The 16136-nt window shown below is 36.6% G+C and overlaps 1 protein-coding gene across 13 annotated transcripts in view; it reads right to left on the reverse strand.

Annotated features, from left to right (window-relative positions):
* Positions 1 to 3397: 3397 nt before the first annotated feature.
* Positions 3398 to 16136, reverse strand: part of Lmpt (four and a half LIM domains protein limpet) — a 145868-nt gene continuing 133129 nt past the window's right edge. For all 13 annotated transcript variants that reach the window (XM_076542053.1, XM_076542055.1, XM_076542057.1 and 10 more), the window contains 3 exons: positions 7548 to 7717; positions 7280 to 7466; positions 3398 to 5685 (listed from right to left, as the gene is read on the reverse strand). In XM_076542053.1, coding sequence (XP_076398168.1) covers positions 5528 to 5685; positions 7280 to 7466; positions 7548 to 7717 — 515 coding nt within the window. In that variant the 3' untranslated portion in view covers positions 3398 to 5527. The remainder of the gene's footprint in view (positions 5686 to 7279; positions 7467 to 7547; positions 7718 to 16136) is intronic.

A 16136-nucleotide genomic window follows, 5' to 3' on the forward strand; every position in this document is an offset into this window, starting at 1 on the left:
TTTTATTCGGATTATTTTCCACCGTTTTGTAAGACTAAGTGCATAGACTTCTGTGTCTGCAGAAGCGAGAGATGCGAATGAGAGAGAGGAGACTCGCGTTATATTGCAGCTGAATCAATATTCTTTTCATTGTGAATGTATTGAGTTATGAAGTTTGATGTTCAGAAGATTCTCTGTGTTTTAAAATGACAGAGGATTGGTGCGTGGAGAAATCGGCAATATAATGCGAGTCTACTCTGTTTAGAATGTAGTACATAATATTTTTTATTACGTCGTTTAAAAGAAGAAATGAGATCTTTCTTTTTGAACGACTTTAAACGCAAGGAAATCGAATGTAGGTGTAAGTGAAAAGAATGAAAAAATATGTGTAAAATTTCTTTCTAACATAAATCAATAATAATTTATATTAAATAAGAAAATTTCTGAAAATTTTCAAGTTGTCAAATTTCTAAATTTCCAATTCCCAACTTCTCAAATTAATTTCATTTGCGACACCCAAAACTTTCAAATTTCTAGATTCCCAAATTCCCAAATTTGTAAATAAAATATTTGAATTCAAAAATTTAGAAATTTCGATATTTCAAAATTTACAAATTTGCAAATCTGCAAATTTTCAAAAGTCTAAACTCCCTAGTTCTTGGAGTCAAAAGTTCCTACATCCTCAAGTTAACAAATTTACAAAATTTGTAAACTGTAAACTTTTACCACAGGCCCCCTAATCTCTAGCGTCGGCACTGGCCCTGAGCCCAACATTAACCAAAAGTGCAAGCGTTCGTTCAAATTGTTATAACTTCCTTAAAAGTAGTCCTATTTTAAAGTAGCTGCACTCATTTTAAAGGTAAAGAACCAACCTTTCTGATGATATACACCACAATTGCAAACATTGTCGTTTATAACAGTAGAAAATTTGTTAAACACCAGAGAGTTATACAGTTCTTGTAAGAGAGGGTGTCTTGGACACTGATTTAAATATAATCTGACCAATAGAAATCAGAGAACAGAAAGTTCAAGCTTTGATTTATTTTCTGTTACAAGTGTTTAGAATATGTTTTGTCAAAGTTATGAAATTTTTGTTTTTATCTATGTACCAGTAATATTTAGATAACACGTTCCAGTACTTACATCAAATAACAAATTATTAATATTATAAAATTATTATTAGAAAATTATTAGAAAAATAATTAGTATTATATATTACATGTTAAATTGGCATATAACCTCGCAACTTTACATGTTAACGAATTATTTATTAGAAGTAAATTTTCATAGAATTATCATCCCTAATTCTGCAATTAATAATGCTTCATCTTTCGATTTTCATCCAAAGTTACATTTGTCGTAAAATTTAATTTATTTAATGTCGAAAAATTCATTTATCGCAGAGTTCGAACGTGAATGACAGAAAAGGTCATATTTACTGCCAGCCTAATATTAATGAAACGCAATAATGTAGAATGCTCGAGTAGTAAGATCCCGTACATCGGTAGTAAAAGAAAACACTGGTTGAACTTCAAATTACGTCACGCCTTTGACTGACACGTAAGAATTGCGATAAAGGAACAGCAATGAGTTGAATACAGGTGAAAGTGTTCCATTGGATCTTCCAATATCTTATATTTTTCTTAGGATTACCCTGGTCAAGGACTAACACGAACGATCCAACTTGGGCGGTTCCTGCACTTCCTTTGCAAAGTTCATTCACACGCACAGGCAACTACAGCGACGTTTACCAGTACATTTGTATCACGCGTGTAATATCACGATTCGTATCGTATCCATCAATTACATTCACGCAATTCACGTACAGGGTGTACTGTTTTATTCGCGTCGTCACAAATGTTTGTTTTTCGCAAAATTAAATGTCAGAAGTGCAAATTTTTCTTGGATTGAAACTTCCACTAGATTTCAACAATTTCTTATGAATGACGTAGAATTTATTTGAGTAAAATGTGGGTAAAGTTTTGGGGAACATTAGGATATAATGTTAAACATGTGAGTGATAATGTAAGATAGATGAAATATTTTTATGTAAGGTCATTCTTGAATTTAAAATATGTTGGAAGATTCTTTAAAAATCATTATGGCACAAAAAGACATCATTATGTCTTAGGAAAGATTTATATCAAGTTGTGTTTGAAATATTTTTTGAGACAAATCATTTTTTAAGATAATTGCCGAAATAAAAACGGACACCCAGTATGTGGGATGCCCCACACGCAACTGGGTCAGGTTACAGCTCTAAAACAGTGAAAGAAAGTTGTAACTCTAAAGTAGTAAAATAATTGTATTACACAAAATTAAATATTGTCTAATGGAGAGTAATTATTGTTTAACATTAAGTAATTGTTTAATTGCTTAATACAGCAATCAGTGTTTAATAGTTTCAGAAGTTCCAAGGTCACTCTCACTTTTTAAACGAGACCTAATTTTTTTAAATGTCAGTCGATGCATTTTAATATTCTTTATTATAGGTTTCGAAAATCGGTTAGTTCGAAATATATTTTAATTTTGATTTCATAATACTATGCAGAATGATCCACTCAAATGATGCTAAATATTTTATATGAGATATTTCTTAGAAAGAGTTTGGTAAATATTCCTAATTGTTAATTTTTTAATATTCTACTATCGAGTACAATATTTATTGCAGTTATTTTATTATTGTAAAAATACTTTGCTTAATAATTAGTGTGTATAATATAATTTTAAATAATTTATTTAAGCGCCTGTTCTCACAATTTCATTTACACTTGCGTATTTCTGGTTGCCTGTTTTCAGGAGAAAATATGGTGGCGCCATCTCTCCGGCGAACAGGGTGAACTACACACTTTTGAAACACACCTTTAATTAGTTCTAATTTTTACCGCTAGACGGCAGCACATATTACCGAACGTGGCGCCAACTAGTGGCACTTTGAGGAACTAATGAAACCCCTGTTTCAAATGTGCGTAGTTCACCCTGTTCGCCGGAGAGATGGCGCCACTAGTTCAATTTTCGAAAACCCAATTAATATTAATTTTTTTTGCTTTAATTGACTATGATATGCATCAAATTACATTGGAGTACAATACTAATCAACTTCGGGACGTTTTGACTTTACTAAATCATCATCAACTTTAAACAATTCAGCGAAACCTCAGAGCACCTTCAACCCCCGACACCCATCAAATTTTGTTAATAAGCTCTTGTTCACGAAAAATGTCTGTGGAAATAATCTTTGGCGATTCAAAAGTAAATTTTTTACCACTCCGAATTTTTGCGATATTCGGAATTTTTTAAATTTTCAAAATTTGCTATAGGTGTTCTACAAAGAAATTTATTTAAACAAGGGTTGATTTTCCCCGAAATTAATAAGATAATGTTCCCATTCCCCCAACGATTTCAATAAAACTCCCGGTAAATAATTACATTTATTTATTTATCAATTTTACAATATAACAGTGTATACGATACGCTGAATATAGAATAATCTCTGCTCTTTTATCGTTTACTAATTAAGGCGATTAGTATGTGAGTGATCGGTAAGAACATATATTATATATATATGTATATATAGCACGTGTAATTATTGGTCGTGTCACGATGATTTTCACATTCGTTCTTCGCGGATATATTTTTTCTCTTAAATTCGTTTTATCCCTATAAAGAGGTACATCCTCGCTCGTTCTTATCCACTTCGCGCGCTCGTCTCCTCTTACAGACGGCTAATAAATCCCTGTCGTGTACCATAGTAACGATAATTATTTTTGTAAGTTCGCGTTTGCTTTTTACTCCTACGTACTCGTGCGGATAAGGCCACAATTAGTGTTTCGTCCGCGTGTGCGTGTTTGCACACTCTGGCATATGTGTGTGTGTATATGTATGTGTTCGTGTTTTTCTTCTCGTTTCAAGGTGGTGGTCGACGCAGAAAAACCAAGGAACGGTTGATAGAAAAACGATTTTCAACGTCGCGTGACGTTCTGGGCTCGTGTGCACGGTTCAAAGATATTCCAAATTATTGCTATTGAAACACAATGTGTCACAATTGATCTTGAAATGCAGAGCGTAAACGACAGGTGCACTCGAACCCCTCGTTTCAACCCCCTGCCTTATACGACTCGAACTTTACCGTGTATCTACTCTAACGTAAAACGAGGGAAAAGCGAAACAAAGTGTAACAAGTGCTGTCTTGCAAATTCGAGAACTTCGGAAGTAGTTCAAAAATTATTTCAACGCTCTTCAGAGCTGTGTAGCAAGACTCCACTATAATTTTCCGCAAAGGCCTATTACTACCTATACAATATTTCAAATTCCCCGCGTAAAAGAACGCGTTCGCAGTCGTACTCGAAACGCCCTTAAATATCGACAATTTCAAACAAGACACTTGAATATTTAAATAAATAGCAAATTTAAATAGATTACAAAGCAAGGGGTTAATTTCTAATTATATAGGGAAAGGATAGAGAGAGAAAGAAGCGTGCAGTGGCACGTGTTTCGTGTAAGTATGACTATTCGCTCGCGCGCGTGTGTGTGTGAGTTTAAGTTAAATAAAAATAACATTATCGTACGTATATCAAATTTAGTTCCATAAGAATATATATAGGATCCATCTTTATCCGTTTATTTGCTCGCGTGAATTCCATCGTCGCGCGTTTCTCTACCATTGTACAAAGCGAAAGAAAAAATAAAACAGTAACGACAGCTTCGTTTCTAATTTAACACGGTGTAACAGCTCGACGACGGTTAATTACAAATTAAGGCGATTTGATTCTCGATGAAGGCGTGCTCTTTTCGTTTCGTCTGCGTTTCGCAATTGCTGCGAAGTCGAAACGAAAAAAATGACTACGTCCATTAAACACTACGAAGCTACCCCGCGTCTGCTCGCGTTCTCTGCTCCGAGAAAATTAGTCTGCGAAGAGATCGTCGAGCAGCATTTTCCGAGAAAAATTATCGTGTTTCCAAGCTGTACACAGTTGGAAGTTATTTAACAACGTATAATTTCATTTCCTGTTCGCTTAAAAATCTAACGATTCTCATCGGAACGAACGGGAACGATATTAAAAATCTGCTTCGTACAGATGCGTTTAACCCGTCAGAGTCTGCCGTACGATTATTTATACATAAATAATTTATTCGTAATTTTCTCTCTCAGCGTTCTTAGAATATAAATTTATCGCCGGAAACATACGGCAGATTCGAACGCGTCAAACCAGGTATCTCTCGCTCTTAACATTACACACCTATAACGTGATCAATATTTATTTATTATTTTCATGTGTTGAAATTATACAATGCTAAATAAGCTTCGGGTGCGCGTTCTTTAACAAACTGTATATATCTCGAGAATATAATAAAAGAGAAACACGGTAATTTCTATCTCGATAATATAGATACAATTTCGTTCGTTTCTATGGTTTCTCGAAGCGGAGTCCTCTGATTGCTCTCGAAAACCAAGAGCGATCCTAGCAAAGAGGGTATTCTATATTCTTCCTCTTTCTCCTCGCTCGTTCCTCCTCGCTCGATCGATCTTTGCTCTTCGTACAGCTTCTTACATCAGCTTCATCTTCGCGCAATCGGGGCAGATGATGTCCTCGCCATCGGTGATGAAACCGTGGCCGACCAACGAGGTCTTGCAACCCGCGCAGATGAAGCAGTCGTTATGCCAATGTCTGTCCTCGAAAGAGATGAAGCGAGTGCCGCCAATACCTGTGCATACAATCATAATCACAGTTTCTACTCAAGAAGTCTGATATTTTAAATACAGTTGATTTATGCATTTGCATTATGTTTTTGAAGTATGAGGATTCTTAAACTTGTTAAAGTTGGTATTCAAGGTTGTGGTGATATATTGAGGACATACATCTACCTCCTCTAATAGGAGAAGTAGATTAACATCTTTTAGGAGGCAAGTAAAGCTACCTCTAAGGATGTTCAAAATTGACAGGATTGGTATTTGAGACATTCATGAGGAATATTGAGGACGTAACTGCTCTAGGAGGGAAACTAGACCTACTTCTTAGCAGCGACAGTAGACTTACTATCTCTAAGGATTCTTAAAATTGACAGGACTGTATTTGAGACATTCATGAGGAATATTGAGGACGTAACTGCTCTAGGAGGGAAACTAGACCTACTTCTTAGCAGCGACAGTAGAACTATGATCTCTAAGGATTCTTAAAATTGACAGGACTGTATTTGAGACATTCATGAGGTATATTGAAGACGTAGCTGCTCTAGAAGGGAAACTAGACGTACTTCTTAGCAGAGACAGTAGACCTACACCTCTAAGGATTCTCAAAGTTGACATGACTGTATTTGAGGCATTCATGAGATATATTGAGGATGTAACCCCTCTAGAAGGGAAACTAGACATATACCTAATAGAAGAACTAGATCTACATACAGCTTGCCGAGGATATAGCCTCCCTGCATAATGCATGCTGAGGACATGTCCCCTCTATATGAAGCATGTTGAAGACATACCCCTCTAGTAAGGAAACTAGACCTAGTTTCTTTAGCAGAAAAACTAGACCTACTCCTGTAGTAGTAAAATTAGACCTACCCTCTCTAGTAGGGAAACCCTTCTAAGTTCTTCTACCCCCTAGTAGAAGAACTAGACCTATATGTAGTATGCTGAGGACATAACCCTCTCTCACATAAAGCATGCTGAGGACATAGACCCCCTACATGAAGCAATCTGAGGATATACCCCCCTAGTAGGGAAACTAGACCTACTCCTTCTAATAGAGAAACTAGACCTACCCCCTTTAGTAGTAAAATTAGACCTACCCTCTCCAGTAGTGAAACTACTTATCCCCTATAGTAGAAAAATTAGACCTACCCTCTAGTAGGAAAACTAGACCTACCCCCTCTAGTAGTAAAATTAAACCTACCCTCTCCAGTAGTGAAACTACCTACCCCCTATAGTAGAAAAATTAGACCTACTTCCTCTAATAGAGAAACTAGACCCACCCCCTTTAGTAGTAAAATTAAACTTACCCTCTCCAGTAGTGAAACTACCTACCTCCTATAGTAGAAAAATTAGACCTACCCCCTCTAGTAGAGAAACTAGACCTACTCCCAATAATAAAAAAATTAGACCTACCTCCAGTAGAAAAATTAGACCTACCCTCTCTAGTAAAAAAACTAGACCTACCCCCAATAATAAAAAAATTAGACCTACCTCCAGTAGAAAAATTAAACCTACCCTCTCTAGTAAAAAGACTAGACCTACCCCCAGTAAATTAAGTAGACCTCAAAGAATGTCCGAAGGACTTAGTATTCCACAAAGGACACGTACCAGTGATTGGTTTGGAGCATGCAGTGCATCTCTTGGCGAACAGTTCTCCGAAACAGTCAGCACAGTAAGGCTTGTCGTCGCGAGACGTGAATCGCTGGCCAGCCAGGGATTGATTGCAGTTGCTGCAGGTGAAGCAATCTCTGTGCCACGGCTCGTTCTTGTACGTCACACCGCCGCTAGTAATAATCTGCGAAACAACGACCCTCCGTATAAGTCTCACCGATATACGCTTTCCTTTCGAGGAAACGGTAGATCTATGATATCTTACCTTGTTACACTTGACGCATCGGGTGGCAAACTTGTCCTCGTAGCATCCGGCACAGTAGATTTCCTGCTCACGCGGGATGAAGCTCTTCGTTCCGATCGGGTTCTTGCACACAACGCAGCAGAAGCATTTCTCGTGCCACTGTCTGGTCTTGTACTCCATCTTCTTGGTACCTGGAATTGAAAGGAATAATCTTTAGATATTTTTGATGCATGGACGAGGGAGGATTAGCTGGTTTTTTTTAGCGATTTTTGGAGATTTGAAGGTTTTGGGGTGGATTGAGAATTTGGGATTTTGGGAATTAGTGAAGAAAAGAAGATTTAGGGATTTGGGGTATTGGGGGATTTTGGGGATTTGAGGATTCGGGGATTTGGGGATTCAGGGATTTTGGAGATTTGGGGATTTTGGAGATTTGGGGATTCGGGAATTTGGGGATGTGGGAATTTGGGGATGTGGGAATTTGGGGATGTGGGAATTTGGGGATGTGAGAATTTGGGGATGTGGGAATTTGGGAACGTGGGAATTTGGGGACGTGGGAATTTGGGGATGTGGGAATTTGGGGATGTGGGAATTTGGGGATGTGGGAATTTGGGGATGTGGGAAATTGGGGATGTGGGAATTTGGGGATGTAGGAATTTGGGGATGTGGGAATTTGAGGATGTGGGAAATTAGGGATGTGGGAATTTGAGAATGTGGGAATTAGGGGATGTGGGAATTTGGGGAAGTGGGAATTTGGGGAAGTGGGAATTTAGGGATATGGGAATTTAGGGATTTGGGAATTTGGGAATATGTGAATTTGGGAACGTGGGAATTTGGGAACGTAGGAATTTGGGAACGTGGGAATTTGGGAACGTGGGAATTTGGAAACTTGGGAATTTGGGAATGTGCGATAACATAACAATTAACAATTGATATAAAGAAATAACAATTGACATAACAATTGAAAATTTAGAAATTTAAAAATATGAGAATTGATGACTTGGAAATTTGAGAACTTGCTATCCAAAAATTAGAAAACTCAGAACTCGTCAAGTTCACATACGCTTCACATATTACACCACACGTCCATCACACTATCAAACCCAAAACGTAACCTCAATGATTCATAAAATAATTACACAACAGAGGTACAGGGCGGAATATTGCAAGATTCGATAGGGTACGAATAAGTTCGCAAAGAGGGTAGCGTACTATATTTTAGCGTCTAGACCCAAGATCGCGTGCGGCGCCTCAGCTCGCGTGTACGCTTATCCCCTTTGCTCGAGCAATTCCCAAAGGATGAATTTTCCGGCAGATCGTGTGCTTACTCGATATACAAACTTCTTTCCAAACGAAGTATTACTTTATGTTTTTTCGAAGAAACTTATTGTTCGAAGTTTGTTCGAGGTAGGGTTAGAAAGTGCAGGTGCAAAAAGTTGCACAAAACTGGAAGGTGTCATCTTCCGCAATGCGGTTTCAAAGTTTCTCCCGCAGGACTTTCTAGTCACGGTTGCCAATGACCTACATTAAACGGTTCGATTCATTTATTACCGTAGTAACTATGATCCTTGATTACGGTTTAATTGGAATGTGAATGTTCTTCTTTTAATGATCATGTTCGGTATATGTCCACATATATGTGGACATATTCATGTTTCAATTAGGTAGAATGCAAATATTGTTCTTTTAATAATCATGTTCGATATACATCCATGTATATGTCCATATAATTATGTTTGAATTAGGTAGAATACAAATATTCTTCTTTTAATAATCATGTGTGATATACGTTCACATATGTGTTCATATACTCATGTTTGAATTAAGTAGAATACAAATATTTTTCCTTTAGAAATCATGTTTGATATATATCCACATGTATGTTCAAATAATCATATTTGATATACATATGCATATGTACATGTATGTGTATATGTGTGTGTACATATATGTGCATATGTATGTGTATATGTATGTATGTGCATATATATGTGTATATGTGTATATGTATGTGTATATATATGTGCATATGTATGTGTATATGTATGTGTATATACATATATGTGCATATGTTTGTGTATATGTATGTTCATATGTATCATGTGTGTCTATATACATATCTGAATGCATGTGTGCATGTAGGCATATATGTATATGTATATGTATATGTCCAAATAATCATGTTAGAATCAAATAGAATACAAATATTCTTTCTTTAACAATCACGTTCAACATGTCCAAATAATCATGTTCCACATATGCATATGCATAAGTATATGTACATATCCTAATCATGTTGAAATTAATAAAAGAATCAATAAATCTAATTTCTTTAAAAGCTTCCCAATCATTCCAAAACCAAAAAACATCGAACAAAGGTACTCCAGAACAAACAAACTTTAGTTACACAAAAGTATCTTACGATCGATCTGCACGAGTAACCGAAGCGTAAACGCGTGAAATTTTGCGACGTTTTTTCTCTCGTATCCGATTAACCCGGTTCCTCTTCATCGAATCGTTTCTCCTGGCCGTGAAAAGAACAAAGCAGAAGAACAATAAGTGTCTAAGCGATCCGTCGCGTTTCCTTCGCTCGATCTGCAACGTGTAATTCAGCGATCATCAAAATTGCGGGGCTCGCGAGGTACTCCATTGTAGCTGCAACTTCATGGTCCCACGATTCGTCTTCGACGAGTCTCTTCTGCATCTACGGTGTTTCGTTTTGCATGAGGAAACGGACCAGCCCGGAGATTAGTCACGAAGCTCGTGTTTATGGTCACGAAACGATCTCGTGCGTGGTCGTGCATCCACTTTTCGAGCCTTCGATTAGAAAGTTGAAAGAATCCAGGTACCATTCGGGGATAGTTCCGCGAATTCAGTTTATAAATTGTGGATGATATAATTATTTGGAAATTTAAGTGTTGTGTTATTCCCCTAACAAATTTTTGTCGTTTATCAAAAATGACGATTCCCAATTTTGGATGACTGGTTATTTCGAAAGGTGATCTAACATGTTGACCGCTATAGGCAAGTGAAAATTCTGTGGACTTTTATGATTAATAAGTTTTACTAAATTTTGTTTTGCTATTCAAAGTTTCACTTAATACGACAGTTATTAATATGACTGTTTTCAATGATGTATAGGAAAAAAATTCTTAATAATATTCAAGTGGATTGATTTATATGGGTGTCGCTCAATTAAGCGTCACACATATGTGGAGGACGTGGTAGTCAAAGTATTAACAAGACCTACAACTCGAACTTTTAGTGATGATAGCAAGAAATTTTTAGTTGGAAAGCTTGATGAACTCTTCTAATTAATTTTCACTGTATTTGTAGCTCATATGTGTAACATATGTACGTATATTCACTGTAGATTCAGGTCAAAAGTACCTCTCTCAGGTTGCTCAAATACATTTTCAAATTTCGGTGTTGACATCATGAAACTTTTAGTTGAAAAGCTTGCTGAACACCTTTGAAATAATTTCTCTACTATTAATATTCACTGTGTTCATACTTCACATATGTAACATATGTATATTCACTGTAAATTCAGGTCAAAAGTACCTATCTCAGATTGCTCAAATACCTCTTCAAATTTTGGTGTTGACATGAAGAAATTTTTAGTTGAAAAGCTTGATGAACACCCTTGATATTATTTCTCTACTATTAATATTCATTGTGTTCATACTTCACATATGTAACACATGTATATTCACTGTAGATATACATCAAAAGTACCTATCTCAGATTGTTCAAATACCTCTTCAAATTTTGGTGTTGACTTGAAGAAACTCTTAGTTGAAAAGCTTGATGAACACCTTTGAAATAATTTCTCTACTATTAATATTCACTGTGTTCATACTTCACATATGTAACACATGTATATTCACTGTAGATCTACATCAAAAGTACCTATTTCAGATTGCTCAAATACCTCTCCAAATTTTGGTGTAGACATGAAGAAATTGTTAGTTGAAAAGCTTGATGATCTCCTTTGAAATTATTTTTCTACTATTAACATTCACTGTGTTCATACTTTACATGTGTAACACATGTGTAACACTGTAGATTTCCATAAAAACTGCCTATTTTAAATTGTTCAAATGTCTGTCCAAGTTTTGATGTTGATGTTAAGAAATTTTTAGTTGCAAAGCTTGATGAACTCCTTTGAAATCATTTCTCTATTATGAAATGTCTCCGTGTTTATACTCCACATATGACATTGTAGGTTCAGACCGAGAAGCACTCTACTTCAAACTGTTTTAAATATCTGTCTTATCAAACCAAAATCACCTTTCGAGTACAGAGAATTAAGTAAGAAGAGCGTTAAAAAATCTCTTCTTAAGAAGAAGTATCCTAATCTCGAAGAAGAAGTATCTTCGAACACTCACAAGTATAAAACTAATTTCTGACAAATGATCTCGGAACCCTCTAAGTGACTGTCGATTAACCAGCCATAAGTAGCTGAGTATCCAATGAGAAGAAAGAAGCAATCACCAACTTTTCGTACGCTATTTCCTCTTCGTGGTCTGAGTCAGGAGGAGGCTCGTGACATCACTTTGTCCAAGCAATAGCTCCGTATATGTATAAAGTCTGATGGTCCAAGGACGATGATGTGGTAATCTCGCGTTACTCGCCCGAGAAGCCTGATCGGCCGTGCAAAATCGCGCCTTCGGTTCGATTTATTAGACGAGTAATGCCATTGAGACTCCTGTCGAGTGCTTATAAGGAATAATTTCGCTCGTCGTAATTGTTATTGACCTTTTCACTCGCTTCGGCGAAGGCACCCTTTAAATTCTTTCTTGATATGTAATTCTTGGTGTTCTGTTATTAAAGGACCTGCATGTTGATCAATTTGAGGCACTTAATACATAAATTTATTATATTTTATCTGGGTAAATAAATAAGTTTATTTTAGGGTGCTTTTTAAATTCTTTTTTGGTATGTAATTTTTGCTGTTCACTTATTGGAGGTCCTGCATGTTGATTGGTTTGGAGCACTTAATACATAAGTTCATTGCATTATAAGTAAATATTAATATTTAAGTTTATTTTTCCTGTGTTTGTTTTACCTAAGTAAAATTATACTTCATCTGAGTAAAATTGTATATAAAGTTTGAGTACTGAATGCTACACTTCTGGAGTGAAATGCAAATCGAAGTTCCGCCATCTTGAAGTTCAGCCATTTTGAAGTTCAGTCATCTTAATTTTCCAAATAACAAATTTATCAAGATTGAAGAATATTACAAATCATAATAATAAATCATTGATAATCGTATTTTTATTCGATCAATCCATATAACTGTAAAGAACCATCAATCCACATAATTCTACAAAGCGCATTCAAATCCAAGATGGCGTCGAAACAGAATAGTCAAAACAGATTAATTCATTCCGATTCCCAGAAGACCCCCGAAATTCGGGTCAGAGATCTCCGAAAATCGTTAACGTGATCATTCGGAATTTTACGAGGGATCGGATGTTGCTAATCCGTCGAGGCTAAATATAAATTCGCGAACGGTCATGTACCGGAATTTCGCGAGGGAAGCAACGGTTGCAGCAATATGACCACGGAGAATTGGAACAAGCCTTGTTGTGCAACCGAAAAATATAATATGTAACAACAGACGCATCCGGTCCGTTTTTAAGTCATCCGTTGTTGCATAAGTGCATTCAAATGTTACATAAAGTTTGTGACTGTGAGTGAATTTTCGGTGAACCCTTCGAGTTAATTTATTGGGTCGTTGCATATCGAGTGGACAGTTTCGACATGTTGGACAGTTTGGTTTGACATAAATGTATCGTGAAATTACACTTGTGGCATATTAATTTTGAGGTTATGTTTCAATGCAGATGTCCATATTGTTAACACCCTTGCATTGGAGTGTCAAAGCTCGTCAAATTTTTGTTTTGCAACTTAAATTTAATTTTGGATTCTATTTAGAGTTTTATATTAGATTCTGAATAGAGCTTCTAGTAGAGTTAAATTGTAGAGCTAAATGTAGAGGTAGATTTTGTTTTGGAGGTTTGATTTTAGATTAAATTTAGTTCTGGAGAATGTGTGATTGTTACTTTAATATAGTGAAAGAAATGAGAGTTTTTAAATGACGCAGAGATGTTTCCGTTCTCGAATCTCGTACGAGCAGTTGTTTTGCGATAAGACGATAATTTGTCGATTCGCATCGATTGATATTGATGCACCAATGTCCACTCGTATGACATCATTCGTATTAATAGGTCATCTTATCCGACTGCACGATTTTTCCATCGTCAGACTTACGCCGTTTTCCTATTTAGATAATCGGGCTTGTTGATCTTTTGATATGATTTTCAACTAGTTTTCACTGTATTGACGTTTTAAACAAATCCTTCAATGACGACAGGTGATCCTTCACTGATGACAGACCTTTAATTATGGTCTTTCGATTTCTTTATTTTTTTATTATTGCTCTTTCGATAAATTTCTAAAAATAATACTCAAAAAAATTGAGGAAAGATTTTAAATAAAGTCTGGTAAGTCCAAAATATGCAAAGGTTAGCATTGTACGAAAACAGCAAAAAACATTTCCAATCAGACATTTCCTTTAAGCACAAAAATTCGAAGAATACGCGTGACGTAAAGTAGCAAAAAATGGGTGAATATTAACGGGTGAATGATAAATAATAACAAGTCCTAAAAGTATCGATCATACAAAATATTTGAGAATATTAAAATAAATAATGAACAAACTATTTCTCAAGATTCCAAAATCGATTATTATAATCGCAGTGAAACGTTTTTTCTAAAATAGTTTTTGCGTGCAGTTCCCGGAGAAGATGAATCAGCTTCTCAAAGGTTTTTGGTCACGTATTTATCGAAATAAACGACAAATGACATCATTTAATCATATGACAGCAAATTCCAGGCTGTTTTGCAACGACTGGCCACGGTAAATATTGTCGGACGCGTTGCATGTTCGATGGAGTCCGATTTCATTAGAAAAAATTGTATCTTAAATTATGTGTATGGTCGATGACGCACCTTATGCGTCATACAGTATTATGTACTCAATGACGCACCTTATGCGTCGGTACAGTCTTGTATACTTTTTGACGCACCTTGTGCGTCGCTACAGTATTACATACTCAATGACGCACCCTATGCGTCGCTACAGTATTACATACTTGATGACGCACCACGTGTGTCCTACACTCTATGGCCATACAGTCAATTGTATATTATGCATTTATTTAATGACGCACCTTATGCGTTCCTCGTTATTTATCACATACGACGACGCACCTTGTGCGTCCTCTATTTAGCCACGCATCTGTTACGCTCTTCGTTATAACATATACAATGACGCACCTTGTGCGTCGTACATTATATGATTTTGCAATACATGCATCGTATACTGTGTATCTGTTTCATGACGCACCTTGTGCGTTCTTCAATGTTGAACATATACAGTGACGCACCTGGTGCGTTCTCCGTTATTTAACATATACAATGTCACACCATGTGTAAGATACATTTTATAATCATGTACTACACGTGCCACATATTCCTTATGTATATAATGACGCATCTCATGCGTTTTCCATTTAACACATACAATGACGCACCTGGTGCGTTCTCCCTTATTAACACATACAACGACACACCTTATGCGTCCTCCCTAACGACGCTCACCAAACGCGACAATTAACTAAATCTGTGATTATAAATACTCTTCATCGTCGCAAAATGGTCAATGTTACGTGTACCAATGGACCATTAACCGAATAAAGAAGACAGTTAACGTTAATAAAAACCAACGAACGTACCGAATTGGTTATCGATGAAAAAGTAGGTCGAATCTCGTTATTTACGATTTCCTATTAGTATATTTTATAATTAACGGGTTCGTTAGTGGAAGCACGATGGACAATCGAGTGCGTGGCCGTGCTCGTTTTTCCACATAAGGTCGCGGTTCCCTTCGGATTCCCTCTCTCTTTATTTTATCTTTCACAAGTTTGCCGGTTGTCCGTTCGATAGCTTATGCCGCGAGCCGGCTGCGACCCACGATCGGCGTGCCGATGTCGACCTTAGGAAAACTTTGAGAACGGGACCGTATCCGTCGCCCCCGCCTCCACCGGCTGCTTTTGCAATGTCCATGAAACCGGGCCTGAATGTCGGACAACGAGTTTCCATTCAGTTCTTGTGGAATTTGTCAAGATCAAATGTCTCTTTAACCCTGTACGTAGAATATCTCGACGCTGGGGATAATTGTTTGTTGGAAGATTTGAGAATTTTAAGGAGTTGAGGATTTCTACCTCTAGTGGGATTTGTAGATTTTGGGGAGGCAGGTGAAATTGGGAATTTGAAGATATGAAGGTTTGTGAATTTATAAATTTGAGGATTTGGATATTTGCAAGATTGTAAATTTGAAGATATGGTCATTTGTGAATTTGAAGATATGAAAGCGCAGTAATTCCATGCGTTGTATCTCCACGCGTGGCAATTCCATGCGTAGTAACTCCACGCGTAGTAATTCCACGCGTAGTATCTCCACGCGTTGTAATTCCACGCGTTGCAATTCCACGCGTAGTAGTCTCACGCGTAGTAATTCCACGCGTAGTATCTCCACGTGTA

Source organism: Megachile rotundata, chromosome 2 (genome assembly GCF_050947335.1).
Source record: "Megachile rotundata isolate GNS110a chromosome 2, iyMegRotu1, whole genome shotgun sequence".
In the NCBI taxonomy this organism is placed as follows: domain Eukaryota; kingdom Metazoa; phylum Arthropoda; class Insecta; order Hymenoptera; family Megachilidae; genus Megachile; species Megachile rotundata.